Source organism: Siphateles boraxobius, unplaced genomic scaffold (genome assembly GCF_051911475.1).
Source record: "Siphateles boraxobius isolate OS27281-9 unplaced genomic scaffold, OSU_SipBor_1 31, whole genome shotgun sequence".
Classification (NCBI taxonomy): domain Eukaryota; kingdom Metazoa; phylum Chordata; class Actinopteri; order Cypriniformes; family Leuciscidae; genus Siphateles; species Siphateles boraxobius.
The window spans coordinates 9,954,374-9,971,098 of record NW_027508931.1 but is presented as its reverse complement, the minus strand read 5'-3'; the positions used below and the strand labels follow the sequence as shown (position 1 = coordinate 9,971,098).

The 16,725-nt window shown below is 39.7% G+C and overlaps 1 protein-coding gene across 3 annotated transcripts in view; it reads right to left on the bottom strand.

Moving 5' to 3' along the window:
• Positions 1 to 16,725, bottom strand: part of frmd4a (FERM domain containing 4A) — a 183,991-nt gene that overhangs the window by 90,401 nt on the left and 76,865 nt on the right. Inside the window, exon 1 of one of the 3 annotated variants that reach the window (XM_077193668.1) lies at positions 2,604 to 3,223. The exons of 1 other annotated variant lie outside the window; for it this stretch is intronic. In XM_077193668.1, the coding sequence (XP_077049783.1) occupies positions 2,604 to 2,669 (66 nt within the window). In that variant the 5' untranslated portion in view covers positions 2,670 to 3,223. Of the gene's footprint in view, positions 1 to 2,603; positions 3,224 to 16,725 lie in introns of those variants that run through there. One more of the 3 variants, XM_077193667.1, reaches the window with a different exon arrangement.

The window sequence follows — 16,725 nt, the reverse complement described above, 5'->3', positions numbered from 1 at the left end:
TTCTAAACTTCCTATACATCAAAGAATCGTGATTTTTATTTATTTATTAATGTTTCCACAAAAATGTAAGCAGCACAACCGTTTTCAACACTGATTAAAATAAGAAATGTTTTTTCATCACCAAATCAGCATAGAATGATTTCTGAAGGATCATGTGACTGAAGACTGGAGTAATGACGCTGAAAATTCAGCTTTGCATCACGGGAATAAATTATATTTTAAAATATATTAAAACAGAAAATGGTTATTTTAAATGGTTAAAATATTTCACAAAATTGCTGTTTTTACTTTATTTTTGATCAAATAAATGCAGCCTAGGTTAGAAGAAAATACCCCTACTTTTGAACGGAGTGTATATCATAAGGTAGAAACTCAAGAGCATCTACCTCAAATTCTTATTTACTTCAAAATCCAATTACATCACACCCTTATATAAAATGCTTCCGACAGCATACATCTCTGGGAAAATAACCTCTATTATTTGTTCCTAAAAGATCTGACGACAGAACATCACACATCACCAAAACCAGTTTTTAATGTGACAGACTGTTCACGGAAATCAAACTTTTTTTTGTGGAACAAAATTAATCTTTTCCAAAAATAACATCAGAGGAATTGTTGAAATATTTGACGTCAGGAGATTAAAATAAAGGGATTATAAACCGGTAGGGTAAAAATATAATCAGAGCTTTGTTCTCAGACTTCCTGAAGGCACTGCAGGCTCTTGATGAAAGACATATGCTCTTCAGCTCACAGAGACTACACAAATCTAATTATTGTCAAAGTCATTAAACAGAAATATAAGGAAAGACATGCTGATTGTATTCAAACATGAGTTGTCTTTCACTTACTCACACAGACAACTAGATTTTAAACTAGAGTGCAAAATAGGGTGAACTGGATGTTAGGGCGTTTTATGTATTCTGAGTGGTTGCTTACTAGCCCACCAAGCAAAAAGTGTCCCACCCACAAGATCAAGTCCCTCTTTTAATGTAAGTCTATGGACTTTTTCCCCACTTGTTTTATTGTCCACCAGGCTAAAATTAGTGTTTCAGTGCAATCATTATCATGGAATTTACAGCAGTTTTTCTTTAACTGGCACACATGCACAGTCGCACACACACAAACAACCAGATTGCACTGCGAAAGTCTGTCAGGCCTGCGGTGTCTCACTCAGACTAATTCAAATGATTGAATTATTTACAGAAGTGAAACTTCAGCATAAACTATTTTCATCAGCATCATCATTTTCATCACCTTGCAGTCACAGATGAAGCACACATTTGAGCAAAAGCCAAGATCAGATGGAAGAAACAACTCAAACCCTTAAGCAATAGTTCACCAAAAAAGAAAATTCTCACTTTAGATTAGCGTCCAATTCTCACTATAAACTAGCTGTTAACTACGACTTATGATGTTAGGTGATAAGTTTAGGCATTGGCTAGGATTAAGTGATGTAATACGGTCATGCAGAAAAAGGCATTACTAATTACTAATAAACAGCCAATTTCCTAGTGATATGCATGCTCTTTTCAAACCTGTATGACTTTCTTTCTTCTGTGAAACACGTAAAAAAATATATTTTGAATAATTGTTTATGTTCATTCAGCAAAAGTCAATTAAGGTCCAAAATAACATTGGACCCCATTGACTTTTTATTGTTTGGAAAATATATATTTTTTTGTGTTCCACAGAAAATGTAAAGTCAAAATGATTGGAACAAAATGAATGAATAATAATATGTGAACCTGGACCACATACCTGGTCACATAGTTCAATTTTTTTAAATTGAGATTATAAATAATAATAATGCTGAAAAAATAAGCTTTTCATTGATGTATCATTTGTTAGGATAGGACAATATTTGGCCGGGATACAAGTATTTAAACATCTGGAATCTGAGGGTGCAAAAAAATCGAAACATTGAGAAAATCGCCAGTTGTCCATTTATGTTCGCGATTGTGCTGCATTCACTCACAAAAATAAATGTTTTATATATTTACGGAAGGAAATGTACAAAATATCTTCATGGAACATGATCTTTACTTATTATCCTAATGATTTTTGGCATAAAAGAAAAATCAATAATTTTGACCCATATAATGTATTGTTGGCTATTCCCACAAATATACCCGTGCTACTTGGGGTTTTGTGATCCAGGGTCACATATATACATATACATATATACACACATAATTTTCATTTTGGGGAGAACTATACAAACTATAGTAAACAAAAAAGAAACAGACCATATATGGTATTTACATGTTTTTCCAAATTACTTCAAAGAATATCATGGAGCTGTCACTTTATTTTTACCATTTTTTGTTACACAAAAGGCATATAAAGGTTTCCTTATTTGGCATATATGGTTCCATAAATAATTTTTTACATCAATGAAACGTTATAGACACTTTATAGTGTAAAAAGATTTTTCAGATTGTTCAAATGTTCTTCACACTATAAACAGAAAAGTTATTTAAGGAACCCATAAGGGTTCTTCTACGGCATCAATGTGAAAAGCCCTTTTGGAACCTTTATTTTTAAAAGTGTAATGGAGAAAGAAAGAAACAAAAAGAGAAAAAGAACTTCATTTGACTTACAAACACGTCCATTAGCATGTGCTCCAGAGTTGTTTCCAGGTCATCAAGTCTTGCTGCCAGTGTCATGATGGCTTATACAGTCAACCAACTCAACATAAACTGATGATAACTTCCAATACGAAGAAAACAAGGCTGTTTACATAAAATGTTTGCACACTACAGCCAAAATGGACATCCAGTTTCCAAAAATTTGAACATCCATAATTGGAATGTCGACATATCCACATGCAATGTCCAAAATCCTTTCTTTTAATCAACGTTCTCTATAACAGCCAAAAGATATCTGGATCACAGAGGACCACACCAAACACAAGGTCTCTTGACTGTGCTCCTCAGAGGTCCGTCCCGGATCAGATTGTGTCAAACTGGACTCCAGATCCAGAAAATAGCTCTAACTAGTGTATGCGTTTCTGAACATCCACATGAAGACCTCCCCTTCTTTGGCTCAATTCTCGGAAGACCGCACCGTATGACAACCCCATGACCCCTAAGTAGCTCATAGTCTTCCTCCAGCCATGAGCACTTTCACACGCAGGACATCACTGAGACAAGAACAGACCGTCCAGCTCACTTCACATAGGGACAAAACTTCATTCCTGAGGATGACCAACAGTCTATGTGTGTGTGGAACAGTGTGTCCGCCTCTTCCTGGAGGCAGTGGACCCACAGTAGATCCCATTGTGCACCGGGACCCATGAGGATGAGGAGGACCCGCGAGGGTGTCTGTGTCTAATGCCCGTCTCATTCACACGGACCTTCTGATCAATGCGGCTTTGTGTTACCCATTAACGAAGGGCCAAGAATGTCTCTGTGACTCAAACAAGGCAATGTGCCGATTCTCTCCAACTTATGTAAGCGATCGAGAGTTTACCACTGTTTACGGCGCATGCAATGCGATTAGAATTATAAATATGAGGTGGAGAGAGAATGACGAGATAAAAGAGACACTGGGGTGTAATTATAAATAGCAGGATATGACTCCATTTGAGTCACAAGTTTAAAGTGTAGACAGAGAAGACACACACTTACATACAGATGCTAACATCTGTTGGCTAATCAAACAGGCCTTATCCTGTAAAATGCAAAGCTAAAAAAACTTCCCGAAGCTGAGGCGGCCATATTCTGAATCAATGATCAAACATGGAACTCGTGCATTCATGTATGCTTCACTATATCAGAACCTAATCTTCTGCATAATGAAAAATTATCAGAGGTCTTAGCGTTTTAAAAGAGCTTCTTTTTATAGAGCTAAACACCATAGAAACACATTTCCTCATGTCTTAAAATACCATGGAAAAGTATTCACAGCACTGAGGCATGTTTAGATCTGAATACAATTGAACCTTGTTCACTCTTAAAACTGATACTCTACATAATCACAATTTTAGAAGATACAAAATGTGCCAGAAATAAAACAAAATGCGGCGGAGTGCGTTTCATTCTCCACAAAGGGCCGCTGTAGTGGACATTAGCATAAAGGGTCAGTTTGGGGTCAGTTAAGATCTTTAAATAAATGTATACTTTTATTTATCAAGTATACATTCAATTTATCAAAAGTTTATATATATATAAAAAAAATTTACAAAAGATTTGTATTTCAAATGAATTGTTTATTGAACTTTCTATTCATCAAAGAATCCCAATAACTGTCTCACAGTTTCCACAAAAATATGAAGCAGCAAAACCCGTTTTCAACATGGATAATAGTAATAAGAAATGTTTCTTGAGCAACAAATCAGCATGTCAGAATCTGAAGGATCATGTGGCTGAAGATCACATGACACTGAAGACATTGGAGTAATGATGCTGAAAATTCACCTTTGTCATCACGGGAATAAATTACATTTTAAAATATATTACAGTAAAAAAACGTATTTTAAATTGTAATAATATTTTAAGTTATTACTGTTTTACTGTATTTTGGATCAAATAAATGCAGCCTTGGTGAGCATTAAAGGCTTATTTCAAAAACATTTGAAAAATCTTACCGACCCCAAACTTTTAAACGGTAATGTCCATGTCAACCCATTTTTAACCATGGCGGAAGGCCTGCAGAACAATCCCATTATGAGGGACACAGCCAGCAGTCGATTAAACTCTCTCTGAAGGACCGGCGGAGGTAATATTCAGTGTGTTAACTGCACCAATGACCAGATAAGATGATCTGATGCAGACTGATGAAGACTGATGCAAGCACCACACTGACTTGTAAGACTGTTGACCTATGACCTCCGTGAAAATGGCAGGTTCACACATGCACTCACACCTTAAAGTGACAATTTGTTACATTTAAGTCTTGTTGACCCCTTGACCCTACAATTTAGTCTGGTTGATTATGACCGTTGACGCTGCTGAGGCAACTTATCTTCTACAGAGGTCACTATCATTAATGCTTATGCTTAGTACAAGTATGTGGTTTAGAACAAAACTCTTACCCTATAGTATATCAATGCATCAAAAACCACATACACACCTTAACTGCAGGGCAAAACTCTGGCATCCACCCACAACACATCAGCATAATGGTATGTATGGGCAAGCAACACTTATTTTTAATCATGTGCTTACTTTCCAATATGTAATGTTTTTTTTTTTTTTTTGTAATGCTACACTTTATTTTACAATTTCCAGTGCCTCCTGTTCAAAATAGTTTGTGCCACGTGCCAACAATCATTTATTTAATCTCATTTGCATAGATGCTAATCATAGGCATGATCAAGTATGCACACTTTTCTAGTGTAAAAATGCTTTCTTACCATAAATGAGAACATGGTCGACTTTAGTTTTTAGTCCAGGAAGACACTCTTTTTCACTGTCACATCAATTATTTCATTCTGCTCTGGGAATGACTCAAACTTCCTTCTGTTCATGTTCAATGTCACAGCCAAGATCCTCACCAGACCAGAGCACATTTTTTGATTAAACGCAGCCGTCTGTCAGATATCCAAAGCGCTCTGACCATGTTCTGACTGTCCACATTCATTCAGTAGCAAATTAACTTCGCAACTCAGTCTCGTTTTTGGTTAAGAAACAAAATTTCTCAGCCAAACTCTTCAGTGCACATGCAAACACGACCTGCAGCCACTCTCACACACTCTTCTAGGCTTAACACACACACGAGAGGAGAAAGACTTAGGTGATCCATTTTAGTCCTGACCTAAAGCCTCTTTCCAGCTTTTCTTAACTGACAAACATCACTCCCCTAATCCACTATGGAACTGCTGTACATATTGGTTGTTATTTTTTATATTTATTTTTACCTAAAACTTACAAGTGAGTGTAAGTCTAAGGGACTTTATTAGGGGTTTATTCCATAACTCTAAGTAACTATAATCATTGTTCAGCCAAAGAATCCTATCAGCCTGACATTTACACACAACCACATGCCCACTGACATCAGGAGTAAAGAGGGCCAAAACATGCTCTAATATCAGTTCAGTTTGATTCATTTTATCCATCTATTTAGTGTTTGTCCTCCTACATTGAGCTAGGTGGGGCATTATTCACACTGGCACATACTGTCACGAACACACACACAGACAGCGTAGATCCAATAGCAGGTATTTATTAAAAGGGGTAATCCGTACTCACATCCAGTCCAGGCAAGGGTCAAATTCCAACAAAGACAGTCCAAGAATAAACAACAAAACATGAGAGAGAAGCAACAACAGGAACGGAAGTGTGGGGACATTAAACAACGAATCCGTACACATACTAACACAGATAGGGAATATATACACAGATCTAACAAGACTAACAATGAACAGCTGGGAACAATGATGACGGGGAACAGCTGAGTGCAATGAACTGATGAGTGACAGTGACAGACAGAATGCTGGGAAATGAAGTCAATAGTGAAGGACACCGTGATAACGAGGACCTCTAGTGGACACCTGGGGAACACAAACCCAACACTGTGACATAACCCCCCCTCTACGGAGCGGCTACCAGACGCTCCAAGACAAAACACACAACACAAGAGTTCAGGAGGGAGGTGGAATGGTGGAGGATCAGGGGGAGGGATGGGGGGCCAGGTCCATGAAAGGGAACAGAAACAGGGGGTGATGGTTTAGCCGGGGGCCAGGGCGGATGCAGACAGTCCATCGGGCGGCCAGGACGAAGCAGACAGTCCATCGGGCGGCCAGGGCGAAGCAGACAGTCCATTGGGCGGCCAGGGCGAAGCAGACAGTCCATCGGGCGGCCAGGGCGAAGCAGACAGTCCATCGGGCGGCCAGGGCGAAGCAGGCGACCCATCGGGCGGCCAGGGCGAAGCAGGCGACCCATCGGGCGGCCAGGGCGAAGCAGGCGACCCATCGGGCGGCCAGGGCGAAGCAGGCGACCCATCGGGCGGCCAGGGCGAAGCAGACGACCCATCGGGCGGCCAGGGCGAAGCAGACGACCCATCGGGCGGCCAGGGCAAAGCAGACGACCCATCGGGCGGCCAGGGCGAAGCAGACGACCCATCGGGCGGCCAGGGCGAAGCAGACGACCCATCGGGCGGCCAGGGCGAAGCAGACGACCCATCGGGCGGCCAGGGCGAAGCAGACGACCCATCGGGCGGCCAGGGCGAAGCAGACGACCCATCGGGCGGCCAGGGCGAAGCAGACGACCCATCGGGCGGCCAGGGCGGTGAAGACCCCTCGGGCGGCCAGGGCGGTAAAGACCAGGGCGAGGACGACCATGGCACAGGAACAGCAACAGACACCGGCTCATGCACTGGAACAGGAACTGGCTTTGGAACAGACATTGGCTCCAGCTCTGGAACAGGCACTGGCTCTGCCTCCGGCTCTGGAACAGACACTGGCTCTGCCTCCGGCTCTGGAACAGACACTGGCTCTGCCTCCGGCTCTGGAACAGACACTGGCTCTGCCTCCGGCTCTGGAACAGACACTGGCTCTGCCTCCGGCTCTGGAACAGACACTGGCTCTGGAACAGGCACTGGCTCTGTCTCCGGCTCTGGAACAGGCACTGGCTCTGCCTCTGGAGCAGCAGCCACCGGCTCAGGAACTGCAAACACCAGCTCAGGAACAGTCACTAGAACAGAAATGGTAACAAGGACACACACAAACACATAAACAAACACTGGCTCAGGCGCTGGAACAGGCACTGGCTCTGGAACAGGCATTGGCTCTGGAACAGGCATTGGCTCTGCCTCCGGCTCTGGAACGGGCATGGGCTCTGCCTCCGGCTCTGGAACGGGCATGGGCTCTGCCTCCGGCTCTGGAACGGGCATGGGCTCTGCCTCCGGCTCTGGAACGGGCATGGGCTCTGCCTCCGGCTCTGGAATGGGCATGGGCTCTGCCTCCGGCTCTGGAACGGGCATGGGCTCTGCCTCCGGCTCTGGAACGGGCATGGGCTCTGCCTTCGGCTCTGGAACGGGCATGGGCTCTGCCTCCGGCTCTGGAACGGGCATGGGCTCTGCCTCCGGCTCTGGAACAGCAGACATGGGCATGTCCAGGATCCTAACCAGACGCTCCAGATAGTCCAGATCCAAGAAGGCAGACAGCACTGGCTCTGCCTCCGGCTCTGGAACAGGCATTGGCTCTGCCTCCGGCTCTGGAACCGGCAATGGCTCTGCCTCCGGCTCTGGAACGGGCACTGGCTCTGCCTCCGGCTCTGGATTGGCCATTGGCTCTGCCTCGGGCTCCGGCTCTGGAACAGCAGACACTGGTTCCGGCTCTGGAACAGCAGACACGGGCATGTCCAGGATCCGAGCCAGACGCTGCAGATAGTCCAGGTCCAGGAAGGCGGACGGAACGTGAACAGTCTCTCGCTGGGCAGACGTGACGTGAACAGTCTCTCGCTGGGCAGACGTGACGTGAACAATCTCTCGCTGGGCAGACGTGACGTGAACAGTCTCTCGCTGGGCAGACGTGACGTGAATAGTCTCTCGCTGGGCAGACGTGACGTGAACAGTCTCTCGCTGGGCAGACGTGACGTGAACAGTCTCTCGCTGGGCAGACGTGACGTGAACAGTCTCTCGTTGGGCAGACGTGACGTGAACAGTCTCTCGCTGGGCAGACGCGACGTTAACAGTCTCTGACTTGAGAGACGTGCCGTGAAGAATCTCTGACTGGGCAGACGGGACTTGAACAGTCTCTGACTGGGCAGACGGGACGTGAACAGTCTCTGACTGGGCAGACGGGACGTGAACAGTCTCTGACTGTGGAGACGGGATGTGATACATCTCCCTTTCACCTCCTCTGCGGCGACCTCCACGGGTCCCACGGAACTTTACCAACCGGGTCCCCTTAAACAACTCCCTTCTCTCCCGCTTGGTGGCTGGGGAAGAGATGTTGCAAAACATACCGCTGGATCTTGTGACGACGGATTCGTTCTGTCACGAACACACACACAGACAGCGTAGATCCAATAGCAGGTATTTATTAAAAGGGGTAATCCGTACTCACATCCAGTCCAGGCAAGGGTCAAATTCCAACAAAGACAGTCCAAGAATAAACAACAAAACATGAGAGAGAAGCAACAACAGGAACGGAAGTGTGGGGACATTAAACAACGAATCCGTACACATACTAACACAGATAGGGAATATATACACAGATCTAACAAGACTAACAATGAACAGCTGGGAACAATGATGACGGGGAACAGCTGAGTGCAATGAACTGATGAGTGACAGTGACAGACAGAATGCTGGGAAATGAAGTCAATAGTGAAGGACACCGTGATAACGAGGACCTCTAGTGGACACCTGGGGAACACAAACCCAACACTGTGACACATACACAGACAATTTTGCCAACAAAGATCTCAGTGTTTGCACTGACAGCAACTTCAGTATGGCAGAATGGAGTTAAAACTTGTGAGGATTCTAGCAAAAATTATATTACTATGACTTTTGCCTCAATAAACGCCTAATTGCTGCTTATTAATAGTTAGTAAGGTAGTTGTTAAGTTTAGAGATTGTGTAGGATTAAGGCATGTAGAATATGGTCCTGCAGAATAAGAAATGAATGTGCTTTATAAGCATTTATAAACAGCCATTATCTTAGTAATATGCATGCTAACAAGAAACTAGATAATAGTGAGAATTGGACCCTAAACTAAAGTGTTACCATTATAAATTAAATATATAACGGATATATATATCCAGGCCATGCATTACAGATCAGATTTTAGCTCCTTTTCTCTCACTCTCAGCTTGCATGTCTTGAAAACAGGATTAAGCACTATGTGTGTCCACTTTAACCCCTAAAATAGTCTTGAGGTCAAGAGTCTAAATCACAAGTCCACTAAGTGGTTTGCATCTCAATTGCTCTTAACCTACTCTAACATGATGCACTTTTTAAGTCACCCACTTCACAGAAATAACATTGTAATCAAGTATTCTGTGATGGCCAATTATGTGATGTCAGTCAACAAACCACAGCATTGAAAATGTATTCTTCACTGTATGTGTGTGTGTGTGTTTGTGTAATAAAGAGCTCTCTGTATTCTCTGTGTTTCTCTCTGTGTATCAAGGTGACCTTGACTGCAGCAGTGTAAACCGAAATCCTCACACTCCTTCAGTCTTTCATTCCATTCATAGTTTATTCTTACTGATTATTCTTATTCTGCCTGTATGTCAGAACCACGGTATCACTGTGTCTACTACCCACAATGCTCTACTTTTCAACCTGAGTCAGCATTGGCTCTCTAACCTATATAGAGCTTTTTGATTCTCTCTCTCAAACACTCACACACACACACACACACACACACACACACACACACACACACACATATAGTGTACATACACCATCGATGGGAACCTGTGTAAGTGAATCTCTCTGATAAAGACGCAGTACGGTGAGTCACGAGTCAGCATTTTCTGCCCTAGTAAACTCAGCCCAGTTTTATACTGAGAACAGCCATAATTCAGAACGACGCACCAACACACACAACACCTACTCCAGAATTTCACAAGGATCCTCTTAAATTAAACAGTCTGGGTTATTTTTAAAAAAAGGCATTAAAGTTACTGCAGGAGCATGTCAGGAGACTCCCAAAGGACATGGTAAAATACTTGAACAACACACACACACACACACACACACACACACACACACAACACACACACACACACACACACACACACACACACACACACACACACACACACACACACACACACACACACACACACACACACACACACACACACACACACACACACACACACACACACACACACACACACACACACTATTACGATCACTGCTACATATGCCCACATAAATGGTGTCATGTATGTGTGTGTCCTTTCATCTCCCTTCTGTGCTGCTTAAAAAGAATGTAAATACATATGCTAGAATATAGCAAAATATAAATTCAAAAGCATTCATAATAGAATGTAAATTCAAATATGACATGTAATTTAAGTTTAAAATGTAAAGCTAATGTAAAATCAAATTTGAAGTGGAATATACATTTAACATGTATATTCATGTGTATAGTAGAGTGTGTAAATTCACATTTAAATTCAAAAATGCACAATGGAATGTAAAGTCAAACGTGGATTGGAATATTGAATCAAATGCAAGCAGAATACAAAGTCAAATGAATGTCTGAATTACAATAAATGTAAAGTGGCAGGTAAAATCATGTAAAGCCGAATGTAAAAGAAGTGGAGTGAAATGTAAATTCAAAAACATGAAATGTAAAGTAAACAAAAAAAAATAAAAAAAAATGGAATTTCGGATTTGGATTTTAAAGTAAACTCAAAAATGTAGAGTGGAATGTGAAATTAAAATGCAAAATGGTCATGTAAATAAAAAAATTGTACAATCATCATTTATACTTCATAGGTAATTTACACATAATATTACTGAAAACCATAGAAGACACTGAATAAAACTCAAACTCAATCTAACTCTACCAATTTATAGTGCATTCTGACCAAACACCTTTCACAGAAACAATACTCTTGACTGCATAACTGCACGACGTGTGGAAGAGAGATGGAGTGTGTGTGTGTGTGTGTGTGCTCATCCGATCTTTAACTCATCTAAGCGACATTCTGAATCACATAAACCAATTTCATGCATGAGGTGAACCAAAGGATCAGTGTTCATAATCACCCTAAGTGTGTGCATAAATTGTGCCTCCGGCTATACAGCCAGATCCAAGCAAAACACTGACAATTAAATATAAATAATGATCACCTAAAATCTCATTGAGTCACCAAACAGAAGCAAATTTTCTGCATAATGACAATGACAACAGAAACAACAATTATAATTCATGTACTTATAAATGAAGTAAAATGAGGTATGTAATGAGGAGAGGTTTCTGCAACAGATAGAATGATAACAACAGATAGAATGATAAATAGAATGACAGAGAGAATGATAGATATGTATGATTGAAAATAATCCAAAATATTTGAAAATAAACAAAGTAATTCGCTTTTACTGAAATGGACAAATACATTTGCTTTTACTGTTTTCCACCACCTCTTTCTACCACAAGGACCATTTGGAGTTCCTAAACGCATCGAGGTGCTGATGGCGATCAAGGCCTGTAGGACAATATGTGTGTACTTCGGGAGTCTATGAACTGTCACACCTTTAGTACGATGGGGGAAGGAAGTTGTAATTACCTAATTTGTCAGTTGGAACGTCTCACATTTGGGTTTTAGTCACATGGTCACAGAAGGAATAAAAGAAGATTGTAACTGTTGTTCTGTCTCTTTTTTATGCTCTTGCTCTTTCTGATTCTCAGAGTCCCTTTCTTGGGGCTCTCTATCTCGTTGCATCCTCTTTTCTTTGTCTCTCTCTCAGGTAACATTTTACATATATGCTGGGTACAATGTTATAAGTTATCATCATCTTATACATCTATTGTGTAACTATTTTAAGTGTATCCATAACCATATTTTGGCATTAAACCTTTTCAATTACAATTGATTTGGTATTGCCTTTGAAGTGCTACCTACTGCAATACAATATTGTCACTCTATATAGCAACGCTCTCCCACATATTAAGCTATTGTAACTGTGCTTATTTCCGTCATTGGTATAAGTAGCAGTGGGTGGTAATAGACAAGAAATGTACAGTTTTCTACCATCTTGCTGACAATGTTTCTTTAATCATTCGGCAGCCTTGCAGCCTGAGCCCCTGTAGGAAATTCACTGTTACAGACAGACAGATAGACAGATAGATAGACAGATAGATAGATAGATAGATAGATAGATAGATAGATAGATAGATAGATAGATAGATAGATAGATAGATAGATAGATAGATAGATAGATAGATAGATAGATAGATAGATAGATAGATAGATAGATAGATAGATAGATAGATAGATAGATAGATAGATACTGTAGATAGATAGATAGATAGATAGATAGATAGATAGATAGATAGATAGATAGATAGATAGATACTGTAGATAGATAGATAGATAGATAGATAGATAGATAGATAGATAGATAGATAGATAGATAGATAGATACATAGATAGATAGATAGATAGATAGGTAGATAGATAGATAGATAGATAGATAGATAGATAGATAGATAGATAGATAGATAGATAGATAGATAGATAGATAGATAGATAGATAGATAGATAGATAGATAGATAGATAGATAGATAGATAGATAGATAGATAGATAGATAGATAGATAGATACTGTAGATAGATAGATAGATAGATAGATAGATAGATAGATAGATAGATAGATAGATAGATAGATAGATAGATACTGTAGATAGATAGATAGATAGATAGATAGATAGATAGATAGATAGATAGATAGATAGATAGATAGATAGATAGATAGATAGATACTGTAGATACTGTAGATAGATAGATAGATAGATAGATAGATACTGTAGATACATAGATAGATAGATAGATAGATAGGTAGATAGATAGATAGATAGATAGATAGATACTGTAGATAGATAGATAGATAGATAGATAGATAGATAGATAGATAGATAGATAGATAGATAGATAGATAGATAGATAGATAGATAGATAGATAGATAGATAGATAGATAGAGGATCTCAGTATGGATGCGTGCAAATAAACTATCGGATGTCAACACATAGACTTCAAAGGAAATATTTCTAAACATAATTACAGTTTTTATCCCTTTATCTGCTGTTGCTTCACATCAGTGCTTGAATGTCCGGTTTGACTTCAGTTAGCTGCCAATTCATCTGCCATTACTCTTAACTTCTGAACAATAACACCCAGTAATTATAATTAATATATGTCCTCAACAGCCAGTGTAACATTAGTTTTTGTGGTTTTCATTCCAGGATAACTGTTGACTCTATGCTCCCACTCTAAACATTGTGACAATTGTGAAATTTCCAGCTCAGTGCATTTTTGGCACAGTGACATCAGTGTGTTTTGGCTGCAGCTCTTAAAAGTCTCTGTCTCGTCATGTTCAATTTGAATGGAATGACATTTTTCTGAGGAAAGAAATAGCCATAATGCTATTATATAGCGTATATTTAATTCTTCTGGCCAATGGGGTTCCATTAACTCACAAATGACTCTTATGAGTCAATTATTTAGTGATTCAATAACATACAGTGCGTTGTCTGATTCACAAACAAATGACTCAAGTCAGTTCTTTTAATCGTTCAAAAGACTTATAAAGTTACAAGTTTAAATCACTCAGACGAATCCGTCACTGAATAACTGGCTGGATCAACATCTGACTCACTTACTGAACTGCAAGTTATCATTACTTTAAAGGAATAGTTTACTTGAAAATTTAAATTCTGTCATCATTTACTCCCCCTCAAGTTGTTTCAATCCTGCATGAATTTCGTTCTTCTGCTGAACACAAAGGAAGATATTTTATAGAATGGCAGTAACCGGACAGTTCAATGTACCCCATTGACTTCCATTGTAGGAAATAAAAATGCTATGGAAGTCAATGGGGTCCATCAACTCAGAAGCAGAAGAAAGAAATTCATACAGGTTTGAAACAACTTGAGGGTGAGTAATTTAAACTTTTAAGTGAAGTCTATTCCTTTAAGACAAGTGATGTCAATCTCAAAATGAATCACATATTGTATACTTGTGTTATTTGACCAAAAATACAGTAAAAACAGCAATATTGTTTATTTGTTTATTTAAAAGGATCCCCATTAGCTGACGCCGAGACGGCAGCTAGTCTTCCTGGGGTCCAAACAATACATCCAAAAGCCAATAATTACAATCACAATTACTCCCAAATATATCATATATAAATACACATAAAGAATAACATAGCAAATAATACAACCTCACTCAACCAATCCAGACAATATTATGATATTGAAAACAAATACAGTCTAAGTCTTTTTTTAAAACCAGTTTTTCCCTTGGTTTCACGAACCCCAACTGGAAGAGTGTTCCAAAATACAATTGACCTATAAAACACAGTCCTCTTCATATAGTCAGATTTAGGTAGGGGTAAACAAACCTGTCGACTATTCACCCCTCTTGTGTAATGTGAATGCATATCTGAACAATAAATTATATTATCATAAAAAAACTTAGGAATCCGAGTGTTAATAATTCTATGAAAATATACTAACATATTAACAGATAGTCTATGTTTGACCACCAGCCAAGCAAGACGTTCATGCATCTCTGCAACACCAGTTCTCGAAGAACAACCGAGAACCGGTCTTGCAGCCTTATTTTGCGCCACTTGTAATTTTTTTAAATGACTGCTTGATGCAGCAGACCATACAACAGAACAGTAATCCAAATGACACAAAACCAATGTACAAACAACACGACTAAACAACTGTAAGTTTAAAAACTGTGCACATTTACGCATTACTGCAACAGCTCTGCCCATTTTAGCAACAACTTTGTTGATGTGATCCGACCATGACAATGTGGAATCAAGCCAAAGTCCCAAAAGCTTCACCTTTTTTACTTGCTGTACATTTTGACCATTTACTTGTATATCAATTTTAGGATTATCAGATAATCTATACTTAGAACCGAATATTATACTCACAGTTTTTGAAATATTTAGAACCAGTTTATTTGTTTTGATCCAATTATACAATTTGCTAATCTCGCTAGACAGAACCTGATTAAGCTCTGAACATGTAGGGGCTGCATAATAAAGAGTAGAATCATCAGCAAACATAGTCAATGTAGCCTTACTGAGTATATACGGCATATCATTTGTAAAAATTGAAAATAACAAAGGTCCGAGGCAACTTCCTTGAGGAACACCACAATCCAGGGACTTGCTACTAGATAATGCACCATTAAAATAAACTCTTTGCGACCTCTCCGACAAATAGCTCTTAAACCACTTGATTGCTGAGAAAGTAAAACCATAACTAATAAGTTTAGAAATCAAAATTTCATGGTCAATCACATCGAAGGCAGCACTGAAGTCTAGTAGTAGTGTACCCACTAGCATTGAGTTATCAATTGATGTTAACCAGCTGTCTGACATTTGTGTCATTGCAGTGCATGTGGAATGACCATACCTATAAGCATGCTGAAACATCGTAGTCAAATCATTGTTAGAAAAGTAATCTTGCACTTACTCAAATACAATCTTTTCCAATAATTTACTTAGAATAGGCAAGATGCTAATAGGCCTACTATTTGGACCACAGAAAGTTGATTTCGTGTCTTTGGGTAAAGGAATTATCTTACCCTCCTTCCAAAGTTTTGGACACACACCACTAATCAAACATCTGTTGAAAATGTGACAGATTGGTTTAGAAATATGTCCAGCTGATAACTTCAACAGCCGACTATCCAAGTTGTCTGTGCCAACAGACCCACCAACAGTCAAAGATCTCAACAACATTTCCACCTGCACAACATTAACCTGATGAAATTCAAAACTACACAGTTTATCTTTCATAATACACCTTTCAATTAGCTCAACTGAGTTGTAATCAACATTGTATTTCATTGTCTCTCTAAAATTAGAAACCTTATTAACAAAATAATCATTAAAATAATTTGCAATCTGTATTGGCTTAGTCAAATAAACTCCATTCACTTCAACAAAAGAAGTACAAGTAGATTTTTTCCCCATGATTTCATTGAGTACCTTCCACATTCTCTTACTATCTGTACCACTATCATCAATTCTCTTCTTAAAATATTCTTTCTTTTTCACT